The sequence below is a fragment of the Candoia aspera genome, chromosome 7, assembly GCF_035149785.1.
Source record: "Candoia aspera isolate rCanAsp1 chromosome 7, rCanAsp1.hap2, whole genome shotgun sequence".
NCBI classification, from domain to species: Eukaryota; Metazoa; Chordata; class Lepidosauria; order Squamata; family Boidae; genus Candoia; species Candoia aspera.
In genome coordinates, this window is record NC_086159.1 from 48,485,213 (window position 1) to 48,499,322 (window position 14,110).

Consider the following 14,110-nt stretch of genomic DNA (forward strand, 5'->3'; position numbering starts at 1 on the left):
GTGAAGAGAATAACCAAATTTTGATTGGCCTGAAAAGGCAGGGAAAAAAAAAACTCTGGAATACAGACATTTACATAGGCTTTTATTTTGCAGTATGCAAATCTTCTCTGTGCATATGGCTACATTCTTATCTGCAATAATGCAACTAATCTAGTTGAGTCATGTCTATAAGCTTCTACTGTAAGCAAGTTCCTGAAAAATAAGGATATATGGAGAATCAAATTTATTGCCTTGGCTAATGTGAAGGTAACAAATTATTCAGTCCTAATGTTACAATACATGTCAGAAGACAACCAATAATCAAAATGCAACAAACATAACTAGTAACGTAAGTAGTGGTAACACATCTCAAAATACACTATTTCAAAATTTAGTCCAAATTTCTTACAAGTTATAATCACAACTAAATTTCCATCCTGAAGAATACCTGTTTTTCAGTCGGACCAGTTTTCAGCCAAATAATTTTATCAAAACATACTCAGTCAATTGCTTTGAATTACAAAAATGTTGCTTCCAAAATAGAGAGAGATTGGCATAGAGGAGTGTAACTCCATTAAGACATGCAGTGGAAAGCATTAATTTCTTTAAATCACTTACTTTGGAGCTGAAGGACCTCTTGGCCATGTTCCATCTTCATTTTTTTGTTCTATCACTAATACCTATATGGAACAAACGGGACAAACACTATTTTCATTCAGTTTAGAACAATGGAGCATAATTTATAATCAGCTATACATTGAAGCATGTACAAACTATGGATTTTCAATTATGCCAATATTATGCATCTTAACATTTTTGTCTTACCCATTTAATTCAGATCAAAAACTATTTTTATTTAAATCTCTCTAGAATGTTGGTAAAGTATCATTTTTGGTATACAGGTAGACCTCACTTAGCAACTGCCTTGGGTAGTGACTGTTCAAAGTTATGATAGTGATGAAAAACTGTGTGATCAAAGCCCACATTTACAAACTTCGCAGCATCTCTTTCAGTCACATGCTTGCCATTGCAGTCAGTATGCACTGTCCTGTGCCTGACTGGTTTTTTTCTCCCCCCCCCCATCCCCACAGAATGGAGAGATTGCCTAAGCAAGCTCTCTCTTCCTCTTCCTCTCCCTGCTTTTCTCCACAGGGCAGCATGTCCCTAAAAAGTGCTAATTGCAAATTAACAAGCTCAGCTCTGTGACCTTAACTAGCCCGCTCACAGCAGCTGCCTGTAACTGACAAGACTTTAATCAGTTTGTGTTTGTCTCCTAAGTGACTCAAGGCTGGGAGCTATGAGCACGCTAGGCAAACAGCTGGCGCTAGCATATTCCTTTCAATGTGCATTCCCCATTATGTGCCTGCTTACTCCCTTGTAATCCCTTCCTTTCCAAAGAATGTAAATACAAACATTAATTTTCTTCTTGCTAATTATCCCAGAGCCAGAGTAAGCATTCCAAAGAGCGGGAAATCGGGAAAAAGGGCTATAAGATTTGCCCCTTTACCCGGCTTCCTTGTGAGTCAAGTTCTGGAAGCCTTCCCTGCTGTTTGGACTCACTCAGCTGGTTGTGGTTGTATACTTCTGAGACTGTAAAGCAAAGGAAAGCTGAAGTAAAATTGTAAGCACAGTTGCAGTCACGTGATTTTTACTCAATGACTGCATCATTTCGTGATCGAGTTGTCAGTCCCAACTGTGGTCGCTAAATGAGGACTACCTGTACTTTTGTTTGACACTGGTATAGGAATCACTAAACACATGAAGCCCAAGCACTATTCAGGTTAAATTATAACCAAAGGAATTTAATTTGTTCTGTCTTTTCAAAAACTGTTATGATGTACAATGTATATGGATAAAAGCACTTGTTCTTGCTTCATTTTACTGGCAGACATGCTGCCTTCCAATCTTATCTGTAGTTGTCACTTTAGTAACTTGTTTTAAATCATTTCATGAGGCTGTTTAAGCGAAGGTATATAGAGAACAAGAAACAGAAGATTCTAGATGGCAGCATGCAAGCTATTGTCAGCTAACATAATCAAAATGAGTAATACTTATATTTTAAAAATGTAGGGCCAGAAATATATTATATCATACCTGTCCCTGGTACAAGCCAGCATCCTGTATGGTACTGTCTGGTTTATTCAAAGGTTCAAAGGTGTTACTCATATATTTGTTCCACAACCTTGTTTCTTTTTCATCTGGAATACTGAAGGTTTTCCTTATCTCTTTTTCAATTGTGTCTACATGTACAGAAATACATTGGTATTGTATTTATTTTAAAGAAGTTATCACCTGCCCCAGTCCCAAAGGATTCTAGGCGGCATACAACAAAAAAGCAAATAAAGAAATACATAATAAAAATACATAATTTAACTGTCTCATCCCCGTTACATCAACCCATCCCACCTGGTCATGCAGACAGGGCATGTTACGGTGGGGTCCAGGAGGTGGGCCTTCTCTGCAGCAGCTCCCGCCCTTTGGAACATCCTTCCCCCAGAAGTGAGGTTAGTCCCCTATCCTGGACTTCAGAAAAAAAATTGAAGACCTGGTTTTGCCACCATGCTTGGCGCAGGGAGAGGAACAGCCATTCTTGGGGCTGGCTGGTTCCCTAGTACTGCCCGGGACTGGCCTTACCAGCTTATGGCCTGAAGTAGATCTGCTGTTACTTGGATTGGACTATAATTTATATATTTATTATGGGTATTATTTATGATTTTTATTGAATTTTAAATTGTTTTTATTGTGAACCGCCCAGGGTCCCTCCTTGTGGGGGAGATTGGCAGTGATAAAAATATGATAGATAGATAGATAGATAGATAGATAGATAGATAGATACATAGATAGATAGATAGATAGATAGATAGATAGATAGATAGATAAAATAAAAATAATATAATATAAAAACTTAGATCAAAATTAACACTAAAAACAGATCTGCAGTCAAAGATAAAACCCAAGATAGACACTTGCCAGTGTCTGAAGCTGTAAGGTTCTGAATGGGAGAAAATAAGTTAAAATTGAATCCTAGCGAGACAGAATTGCTGTTTGTTCATTGGGGGACTCAGGTGTCCCAGTGGTGACTCTTAATGGGGAAGCACTACCAGCTGCTTGAACGACAGATGGAGTGGCCAGAGGCCTTCACCCAGCTTCAGCTTGAAGCCCTACCTGGGACATGAAGTGCTTGCCATAGTGACTCCTGCCTATTTCACACTCAGATTACTGCAAGGCACTTTATGTAGGGCTGCCTTTAAAGACCACTCAGAAGGTTTTCCTGGTCCAAAATGCAGTGGCTCTATATTATCTAGCATTTGTCAGATGGAACACATTATACATGTGACCTATACTGCATTCCTATAAGCTTCCAGTGCAATTTAAAGTGTTAGTGTTAACCTATATGGCTTGGAACTACCTTTCGAACCATGTTCGCCTGCTTGAATTAGCCCAACCTATTCGATCTTGCCAGGAAAAACAGCTGAAAGTTCCCCACTTTTGGGTTGTGAGAGGGGCCAAGCCATGGAAGTGCTACTTTTCTCTAGCAATGCTGATCTTCTTGAATGGCCTCCATTGGAAGTCAGATTAGCCCTGACTTTAGTTGCCTCTGGAAACAGCTGAAGATAAAGCTTTTCTAGAGGCATCTGGGGCATGATGCTTGTCGTCTGGATTGTTCTGCTAGACTGTTTTTTTTGTGGGGTGGGATTTTGAACATTGTATACTGTGAATCCACTGGGAGTCCTCTGGAAATGTGGCAGGGTACAAATGTGATAGATAAATAATGTAAACAAACCTCTGTGACTGTCCAATGCCTTGGAGTCAAGTATGCTCTTCTATGCAATTTAGAGTAAATTTGCTGATTCGAATATTGTCATTTCAAACAAAAAATGAATTTGAGTTTAAAAGACACTTTAGAGAAGCTTGAAAATGATTCTGATTGTTGACCACAACTTTTTACACCATTATTTTGTAAGTAACAAGGTCGGTAATTTGTTTCAGTGAAAATAAGCTATTTGAGCTCTAGACTTTATTCAGGCTTGCAAAAGCTAGGGCATGAACTACTAAAACATGGTTTATTGTTATGTAGGAATGCAGCCAATGTCTCAAAGAAATGATGCATGCATTTCAGACAGAAAAGTTAATTTTTGTAGCCTAAGGTGCTTTCATTTACATTACAGAAAGTTTCTCCACTTATGGTCAAATAAGAATAATGCATATTGCAAAAAATAGCATGTGCAGTATACTTTCTAAAATTAAAATTCTAATGTTTGGGATAATGTTAAAATGCCAAATTCAATAATTAATTCAGTGATATACCATAACATTTATTTTACGGAAACAATGCATGACAAAAAACTTGTTTTAAAAAGTAGTTTAGCTATTTAGGTGTAAGAAACTTCAGCGGTCATACCTATCGTATCGGCTTTACTAAATCTTCGTGTCACTACATTGTTCATATTTCCATTTTCACATAATTTCAGTTCTGTCAAATAAACTTCTACCTTGCAGTGCTTGACAAACATACCCTGTTCAACTACCTGGAAGACAAGAAGATCAGAACTGAATGGAGTATATACATTCCTAAATATATAACACACAATTTTCAGATGTTCAACCTTTATTTTAGAATTAGATGTTTTATAAGTCTCTAGAAAAAAATCTTTTAAGTTTAAGGAGTATGAAGATTAGATCAAAATACAATTTCCAGCTTTAAAAATATGTTTATAATGAAACAAACACCCCCACTTTTAAAAAATCACCATTCACAGTAGCAATACATTATATATATATAAGCACTAGATACCAGCAATTTTTTTGATAATGAATATATTAATTTCATTTTTTATTTAGGAAAATAATCTTAACTTTATTCTTCAATATAAATTACTAATAGCCAATAAAACTTGGAAACTAAAGTAAGCAGAATGTTCACAATCACCTCTTGTATACTTCCATCTGATCTTCTATGCTGTTACTGCATAAATCAGCCATGTAGACTGTCCTGAAAATAGCCATCAGCTTGGTATGTGATACATCAAATATGGCAAAAAAGGAAGTACCAAATAACTGCTACAAATCATATGTTACAGCAACAGAATCAATGAATTCTCACTGGGGGGAAGGGTATATTAATAAATATTTTATGTCCTTAGACATAAAAATTGAACACAAAATAGTATTTATGTGTACTGATACTGGTCTATAAGAAAGTTGTATTATTATAAAATTTTCTTACAGTTATTGCTAAAGTTACAGAGCTGTGGCATGCCAGAGTTTCAAAGAAACATAAAAAACTATAGCCTCAGATGTCATTTTCTTAATGATTTTGGCTGTCCTTTTCTTTAAGAAATAAATAAGTATAATAAAGTTAGACATTTAGAGATTTACACCCCATTCCCAACAAGTTGCCATGATAACTTATAGAAAAAGTAATTTACATTTAAAAAAGCAGATGAAATCAGTCACTGTAAATTGTGATATTATGGTGGAAAATATCTATGAATTCTCAGAAGCCACAGGAGTCAGGTAAGGTTAGTATTATACAGACAAAAAAAAATACTTAAATGGCCTGCAGAGCTCTTTAACTTTAGCAGAAATACAGTAAACTATAACATTCTCCTCAATTATGCAGTTTTTAAAATTTAGCATTATAGAATACATTACGGAACATAATCTATGCATCACATATTATAAAACATAACTTCTTTTGCCACAGTTCAACAAATTATAAAAGATACTAGGATTAGATGCTGATTATTGTCCTCAGACAAGCTAAATTATTTCAATTACCATCAAGTAATTTCTGTAGTTTTAGCACCGAATTAAGTTTCCACATTTTATATTAAAGTTTTATATTATATTTTAACCAAGAACTCAAATATGCACATGATCTCACGCTTCTTCGTTTATTTCAACAGAAAAAATATTCACAGACAAAAATTTTACAGAAAATTAAGAGGGCCAGTATTTTCATAGGTTAAAGAAGTAGACTTTGTAATGTTAACGTTATCCATTTAAATGTTCACTATAAAGAAATTACGATTTTGACCGTATCTATTACTTTTCTTCAAAGCATGTATTCCTTAAGGAACTATGGATGGTTTAGGATTAAGTTAGGAATCTTCTTTCGGTGAATTTGTATGGATCCTGACAAAGAGAAGCTACCTCAAGAAACATTTCCCGGAAAAAAAACATAGCATAAATGTCTACATGGAAGAAGACTGAAGAGATATACAAAGAGGGGGAAGTTACAGCTAAAGCTACAGTCAAATAATTATCTTAATAAAATGCATCAGTTATATACCTCAGTACAACAAGCAGAATTTAAGTGTTAATAACACAGGATGCTCTGTAGAGTCTGGTATGCAAAAATTAAGTACAGACTTGAAGGACCAGGTAAGAAATGTAAACAATAAAGTGCAAATTAGATGCAATTAGCATGTATCACCTATACACTTAGATTATAACTTGCTTTGCTATTCAACAGCAAGGACTAATTTAAACCCTACCTGCAGAAGACGGTCAATGAACAGGTAATAGAAATATTTTAAGATTATCCAAGAAGAAATAAGCAACAATGAGGCTGGGAGTTGAGATAACTGAGACTTTAATATAAGAAGTACTTGCACCATAATGCTTTGTTCTGACGCTAACAAAAATGATCAACTTATGAACAGTGAACAAATTTAAATGTTAGTACCAGAACTAGTTAACTTGTATAAAACTCAGTGTAGTTTGGGGAAGAAATATTCTTGCTCTTTTAGGAGAGCGGGGAGTTGTTACAAACAGAGAATTTCCAAATACTTTGTTTTAACATTTCAGTGCTTTAATATAGGAGGTACCTTGCGTGCAATAGGTTCTTGACCTTCCAGCAGAGTATACCAGCTAACTAGTTTGTTCCATCCTTCAGTTGGTAAAAGAATGTAGTCCAGCTCATCAATAAGATGCTCTTTAAGAGACTGGCAGTCCCCGTCTGTGAGGAAAAAGTGTTCATATTTACTTATAGCTAATATGGAACACATGCTAGATCACTGAATTACAACTGAAGATTTTTTAAAAATGAATATAACATAGTCTACAATGGAGGTAAGTCAATTTCTAAATTACGCACTTTCCCTGAAAAGGTATTTTTATAACAAGAGGTTCTTAGAAATATACTATTCCATGAATCCATAATATTTGGTACACAAAGGAAGACTACCTATTCAAGTTGCTGATATCTCAGTTATAATCAGTGGTGTAATTCTTAATCCATCTTAAACTTTTAATATACTTTTAATATTCTTTCATCTTCTATTTTAAACAAATTTCAGAAGATTTAAAGTTTATCATGCTTTTCCAAACCAGGGGAAAACAATTCCAATACAGAAAAAAAAAAGCCAGGAAGTTTATCTTGATAATCTGTATTTTTCTCCCTTTGACAGCAGAAACTCACTTTTTAAAAATCCTGGAATAGTTTGAAAATCCTAGAAATATTATGTAAGTGCAATTAAACATTCTCTTCTTACAGGCTTTCATCAAATATTTGAATCCTATCAATTAGGATAGAGGCTGTGGAGTCCCTGACTGACAGAGTGAGAAAACTGCAACAATAAACTATTTTTATAATACAGTACTAAGATATCTCAGGGTTTTTTAAAATAGCAAACACAAATAAATTACCTTTGAGAAGTCCACAATTATCAATAGGACCAGGATAAACATTTTGATCTCCCATCTGATACTTGTCCCAGCTGTCAAATCCAACGTATTTTTTCCACTGTTTGAACCAACGACTATCCACTAAATACCTTGAAAAGAACAAGATAGATACATATATTATGAGACAATTTCACAAGGAGTACCTGCATGATCGTTCACATAGTTTATTTCCCAAACATAGATGCCACTACACATCAGGACATCTGATTCTAATATCAAAAGTTGTGCATGTTTTATAGTAAATAATTCAGATGTTATATTTATACACATCTACTTGGACATTTCTGATGAAATGTTCCATCCTTTCTGGTTTTCAAAAGCAACAAGGGTTTTAGAGCATGTTTTCTCAACCAGGGTGCCATGGAACCCTAGGATTCCATGAGAGGTTTATTTAAAAAAATTATTTCAAATTTGGGCAACTTCACATTAAAGAGGTAAGCTTCATTCTTTATTTTTAGTTTAAGAACACTGTTAATGCATATACACAGGCCTACAAATGAAACTAATATAATAATTTTGTAACTTCTGGCCTGCATTTGAGCCTGAATGTGCAGGGGTTCCCCAAGGCCTGAAAAATATTTCAAGGGTTCCTCCAGGGTCAAAAAGTTGAGAAAGGCTGTTTTACAGGATGATTATTCCTCTTCTGGCACTTATGCTGAATTCCCATATGGAATGTATCACTCTGTTCTTAAATCTGTTTATGAAAGTGTTTGTGAGAAGATGGATCTGCCAGCTATACTGTTCCTTTATGAATTATGCTATGCCATGGATGAGTGTGTGTGTGTGTGTAAATGTCTATTTATTGGAGTTCCTTGACACTCAAACAAAAATTTCAAGTCAAGCAGAAAAGGAAAATATTAACAAGCCTAGTGAGCCCTACAGGGACAACTGAGTATTTTACTGCTGAAAGAAACATCAATTAGCTATAGTGAGTTAAGGGAATTCAAATAGTATATTAATACAGCAGTTATCTTGCATAGTTGTGCTCTCCTTAGAGTGGGTACTTCTCACAATGCCAGCACATATCCTGCTCCACTTATTAAATTCAGTAAAGGCACGACCACTGGGAGTATTTCCTTATGGCAGTGAGCTGTGCTTAGGATCCAAACCTGAAAAAGTGCTCTGGAGTTGGCCTGGGTGCATATACCACTCTTGCTGGTGACTCCTTAAAGAATCTGCATTTTTTCTTTTTCACATGGTAGCTGTTGATCCCAGGAAAATATGCATTTTAAGGAACACCAACAGGAGGCAAAAAGATCATCTGGAAAGGGGAAGGGCATGCTGTCAGCCCCCCCTTAATGCAAACAAATATTTTTCTGGGATTAGACAGCCACTTCATGAGCTCAGAAAAAGATGCAACTTCTTTAAGGAGGTACCAACAGATGTGTTGTGCACACCCACACCCACTCTCAAGCACCTTTTGACTCTGAATCTGAAGCACAACACATCCCGATTTCCCCAGTATTATTACTCTTGGCTCTCCTGGTATCTAGATCAGGGTTTCTCAACCAGGGTTCCGTGGAACCCTAGGGTTCTGTGAGAGGTCACTAGGGGTTCCTGGGAGATCACAATTTATTTAAAAAATTATTTCAAATTCGGGCAACTTCACATTAAAGAGGTAAGTTTTATTCTTTATTTTTAGTTTAAGAACACTGTTAATGCATATACACAGGCCTACACATGAAACAAATATAATAATTTTGTAACTTCTGGCCTACATTTGAGCCTGAATGTAAAGAGGTTCCTTGAGGCCTGAAAAATATTTCAAGGGTTCCTCCAGAGTCAAAAGGTTGAGAAAGGTTGATCTAGAGTATCACAATTTCAGTGCAGGGTTATCTAGAACACTCAGCTGGATTTATTCTGCTTTTAAAACCTTTGCTATTTTAATTCAAGCTTAATAACCATTCTGCTATAATTTAAGAGTGGGATATAAATTAATGAAATAAATTATCTTTAAATTAAGGATCAGGGTTATAGTTAAATGGCTTTAAGAAATAAAAGATTTAAAAGATATGTTTAAAAATACGAATGGCAGTGTATTACAGGTACATTGATTATGAGATATTACAAGCAGCAAGCTTTTTATTTACAAAGAAAGAGAGATACATGTTAAACTTGTTAGCATGTGACACAATCATAGAATCTAACTCTTATGAAATTATAATCTCATACCTGGGATGGGACACATATTATATCTCTTACTATTGTCCTAACGATCAAGGTTGTTAATATTTGGTAATTCTAAATATTGCCAATTAAAGGTTCAGCCCCAAACCATCCGTTTCCAAATCTGATGGAAATATAAATGAAAAGTCCAGTAGCTGAAGATCAGTTTTAAAAATTTTCCTCCAGACAGATACATATGATCAGAGATACAAGGATATTCTGTCATAAATCTGGTCTGGTTAATTACCTGTAGTGTACGTGTTAACAAAAATGTTTCACAAAATAATTTATAGTACTACATTCAGAATGTTAAACCTGAAATGTTATCATATTAGACAACTGATTTGTCAATTGCCATCCAACCTTTTAAAAAAGTCTATGTTCTAAACAATATTAGAATGACACATTTGCTTAAAAGTATTGTTACAAATGCCCTGCCACAAAGCACAGATGAATAACACTGAATACACTAATTTTCTGTCCTAGTTATAACAGTGTATATACACAATGTGGCATCATTGAACTTTAATTAATACTAAAGTTCAATGATGCCACAAAGCTAACAACCACTTGACTAATTCTTAAGACTAGCAGAGAACAGATTTACACATTTAAGATACAGACTTAGCATGTTTGTAATATAAGAATATAATTGTGAGAAAATAACAGCATATGCCATAAGAGATCTAAAGTATATTTGGTGTCATTCAGGCTTTGAGAATTATGCTGCATTCCAACCCTTCAAGACTGCAGATGATTTTTAGTCCTGGGTCTCATTTGCAAAGGATTTGGAAAGTATTATAACTACTGTATAGTCTACTCAAATTGCAACATGGTCCAACTTTATATAGAAACAATACTGTATCATATATATATGATTAGACTACAGAACATACAACAGCAAAAATATTGCAGGATACTGAGTTTGTATGTAGTAAAAAAATCAAATAATCTCCTAGGCTAAAATCTTGCCTGATTATTAGGGAATAAAACTGAATTTTGGTGTATGTTGTTCTAAACTTTTGGAAGGAAATAATGTATGTAATTAAAAAAAATAAACATAATTATTCAGCCAGTCCTTTTTTCTCTATGAAAGAAAGAATGCCACATTTCTCTCCCTCAAATATAGATCTGTGCAGTTAACCCTGCCTGAAATTCAGGTTTACAAAAGTTGGATTAAATTGTGATTTACAGTCTTAGTATATGGGCATAATTTAAGCTATAGCTTGTTCCCTTTCACATCAGCAACTTTAGATATGAACTGTATATAGCATGCTTTTGAATCTAACATGTAAGGACAGAAAGCCAAATTGTCTGATCCTTGCATTGGTAAAAATATTTACTTTACATTAATTTAATGTAAATTATTTAATAATACTTTACATTAATTTCAAAATCAGATACTGATTTTACTGAAAGTGAAATTCATAGAACACATTTCCAAGTGTATATGATTAGACTGTAACACCAAAGCAATGTTCAAAAGCTTGAGCTGATCCATATACCTGATGGATCTGATCTGTTCATCTGCATGGGATTTACAACCCACATGGAATTCATAATGGCATGTTTACTTACTGCTGCTTCCCCACTGGGGCTGTACTTCCTATTGCCACAATATGTGTACTCCTTAAGCTAAACTCCAAGCCAAACTCCAAACTTGGCCTCCCTGAATACTGCAAAATCAATTATTGTGTGGTGCAGGACTATACAACTTCTGCTGGCTTACGGGCTGCAGCAAGGTTTCTGTGGATACTGAGGGCTGTACTTTGAAAAGTGGCCAGGGGCATGGCCCATTCTGACAGAGGGCTTCAGGAATCTTAAGAAGTAAAACATGTACCTCTAAGGCTCAAGGTGCTCATTTTACAAGTTTAACTTTCTCCCAAACCTGAAGTGTACAAATTTCTGGGCCTAGCCTTTCAGAAGAGGGTGCACTTGGGGGGTTACAAAAGGGATGCTGGTGAGCTTCAGATGGTCTCCAGGCTGCACTTTTTCCACACCTGGTACAGAGGCACATTTAATCTTCCACTCTACTCTTTTTCCTCCAGCCCTGAGGGGGGAAATATTTCTGACGAAGTTCTGATGCTGTACCTTATTCCATAAATACTAAAATATTAATCAGTTGGCATATTATACAGAGGGTTATACAATCCAAATTCCAGCTATTTAATAAAAGATTGGTATTTCTGTATTCTTGCATCTAACAGTACTCAAGCAGGCACCTATATAAAATCCAAAATAAAGGTATGAGGGTGAATAGCCCTTTCCTGCTCTTCCCCTAAGCAGCTCTTACTCAGAGACATCTTGCCTGATTCTGGAGCCAGCTATGTCTACTAATAGTCACTGACAGCCTAGCCTTCATAAAAGTGTGTAATTTCTTTTTAGAGTCCTCTAAACTAATAGCCATGATCAAACCCTGTAGCAATGAACTCTTCTTTTAACCAAGTATTACATTAAAGTATCTTCTCTGGACTGCCCCAGATCTCCCAGCATTCTGGATTATGATACGGCTTTAGGTGCTAGTATTGGGGGAGGGAAGAATTACTCCCTATCCACTTTCTCAGCATCCTCCATAATTTCATAAACCTCCATCTGACCCTCCATCGCTATTTTACCCCCTTCCTTTCCGCAGTCACTGTTAAAACCAAGAAGTTAGCAGTTTAAGAATTCTGAAGGGAGTGGCAGGGGAGGAAGAGCCGAGTGCTGTGCAAAGAACGGGGTGAGATATAAACCCAAGCAGCGCCCGCAGCCCTCTGGCTGACAATCAGACCAGAGAGACAGGCCCTGCCATGGAAGCTCGCCGGGAAGCTGCTCTGCGAATGAGAAACCTTGCTTGAAATACGCACACACGTGCCGGTCCTCCACCTAGAACGAGTTTCTAGCGGCCGTTTGAAACAATGGGAGAAAATACCTGCCGGCAGCGCCCACCTTTGCCTCCCCGCAGGTGAGGAGGTAGCGCCGTGCCGACAAGGCGCTGAGACAGGGCTCGTCATGGGCACCGGAGGGGAAAAAGGGCGCCTGAAAACCCGCTCCCGGATGGGAAGGAGCCTCCCGTGAATGAAAGGGGGGCGAGAAGGACAGAGGCGGGGTATCGCCTCCCTCGCCGAAAGGCACCAGGCAGGCACCGCCCGCACCTGTCACCGAGAGGGGCCCTCAAACCTCCTCCCGTTCGCCATCCCTTCCTTTTCCCTCACCAGGTGTCGCCCTTGCGGAGAGCCGTTTTGAGGAGCGCCGCGATATCCGAGCGCTGGGTCTCCAGATCCGCCGCGCCTCCCTCCGCCATGTCTTCCAGCCCCGGGGCGCCGGCGGCAACAGCTGCGAAAGTGACGGCAGCAGGCGGAGCGGCGGCGGCAGCGGCTGCAGGAACAGGAGCGGCGACAGTGGCAGGGGCGGACCGCGCTGCATGCTGGGAGTGACGCCGCGCGGCGACCGGGGAAACGCCCTCCACGACCCCCTCCCACTTCGGCAACCCCATGGATGGAATCGGGAAAGCGACGAAGAGCGCGCGTAAGAATTCGAAACGAGAGGACGGGCGGTTCAGGCTGAGAGCACCCCCAGGCTGCTGGGAGGACTAGGCAGCCCAATGAGGGCTACGCATGCGCTGTTGGGACTATGGGGCTAATGAAGGGCAGGGCACAGGTGCGGGGAAATGGGTAGAAGTTAAGAGGTGGGTTGGGCACTGTGCGGCACCTGCGGTTACTGGTGCGTGTTCGCTTTTCCTGTGTTTGGGTTCAGAGGCTTGCAGGACTTCTGCAAAGTGAGGTTGTTCAAACCAAGGCAGGTTATAGCAATTTGGCAGGTTCCTTATATCTGTTTTTGGTGGTATAACCCATATTATACTCAATTTGCAAGGAGCAGCTTTCCCCAATCTGGTGTCCTGGCAGTTCGTTGGAACTACGGCTCCCGGGATTCGCCTTGGCTGAAGGCATCTTCAGAGCAACTTACTGTTAATGAGCCGGATAGTGAAATTCGGGTTGCGGGAGACCGTTCATGTGGATGAATATGACATCAAGATACGAGTTTTATTTACAACTCTTCGTAGAATATTTGGGTTAGACTGTTTTCCTAAACGTACTTTTTGCACACCTGTAACAGAATTAAATGCTCTTTTTGAATGCGTGGGAAATTATTTTTTGATCTATAGCTGTATCTGTATTTAATGAGTACTTGACAGATATGCTCTTTATTTTCCTTAGAAAGCAATTTTAAAACACACACACTAGAGAATACAGTGAACCCCAATAGATGTTACAGGCTGTTTTCTATGCTAGTA

The 14,110-nt window shown here is 37.8% G+C and overlaps 1 protein-coding gene across 10 annotated transcripts in view; it reads right to left on the reverse strand.

Annotated features, from left to right (window-relative positions):
• The window catches only part of USP15 (ubiquitin specific peptidase 15), a 59,079-nt gene extending 45,690 nt beyond the window's left edge, over positions 1 to 13,389 (reverse strand). For 2 of the 10 annotated variants that reach the window (XR_010068358.1, XM_063309278.1), the window contains exons 1-6: positions 13,032 to 13,382; positions 7,633 to 7,760; positions 6,813 to 6,943; positions 4,382 to 4,508; positions 2,074 to 2,219; positions 598 to 659 (exon numbers count right to left, since the gene is read on the reverse strand). Coding sequence is in view for 8 of the 10 variants with exons in the window: in XM_063309278.1 (XP_063165348.1) it covers positions 598 to 659; positions 2,074 to 2,219; positions 4,382 to 4,508; positions 6,813 to 6,943; positions 7,633 to 7,760; positions 13,032 to 13,312 (875 nt within the window). In the remaining 2 variants the exon portion in view is untranslated. Of the gene's footprint in view, positions 1 to 597; positions 660 to 2,073; positions 2,220 to 4,381; positions 4,509 to 4,909; positions 4,975 to 6,812; positions 6,944 to 7,632; positions 7,761 to 13,031 lie in introns of those variants that run through there. The other 8 variants (XM_063309273.1, XM_063309275.1, XM_063309274.1 and 5 more) reach the window with 6 other exon arrangements.
• Positions 13,390 to 14,110: the final 721 nt, after the last annotated feature.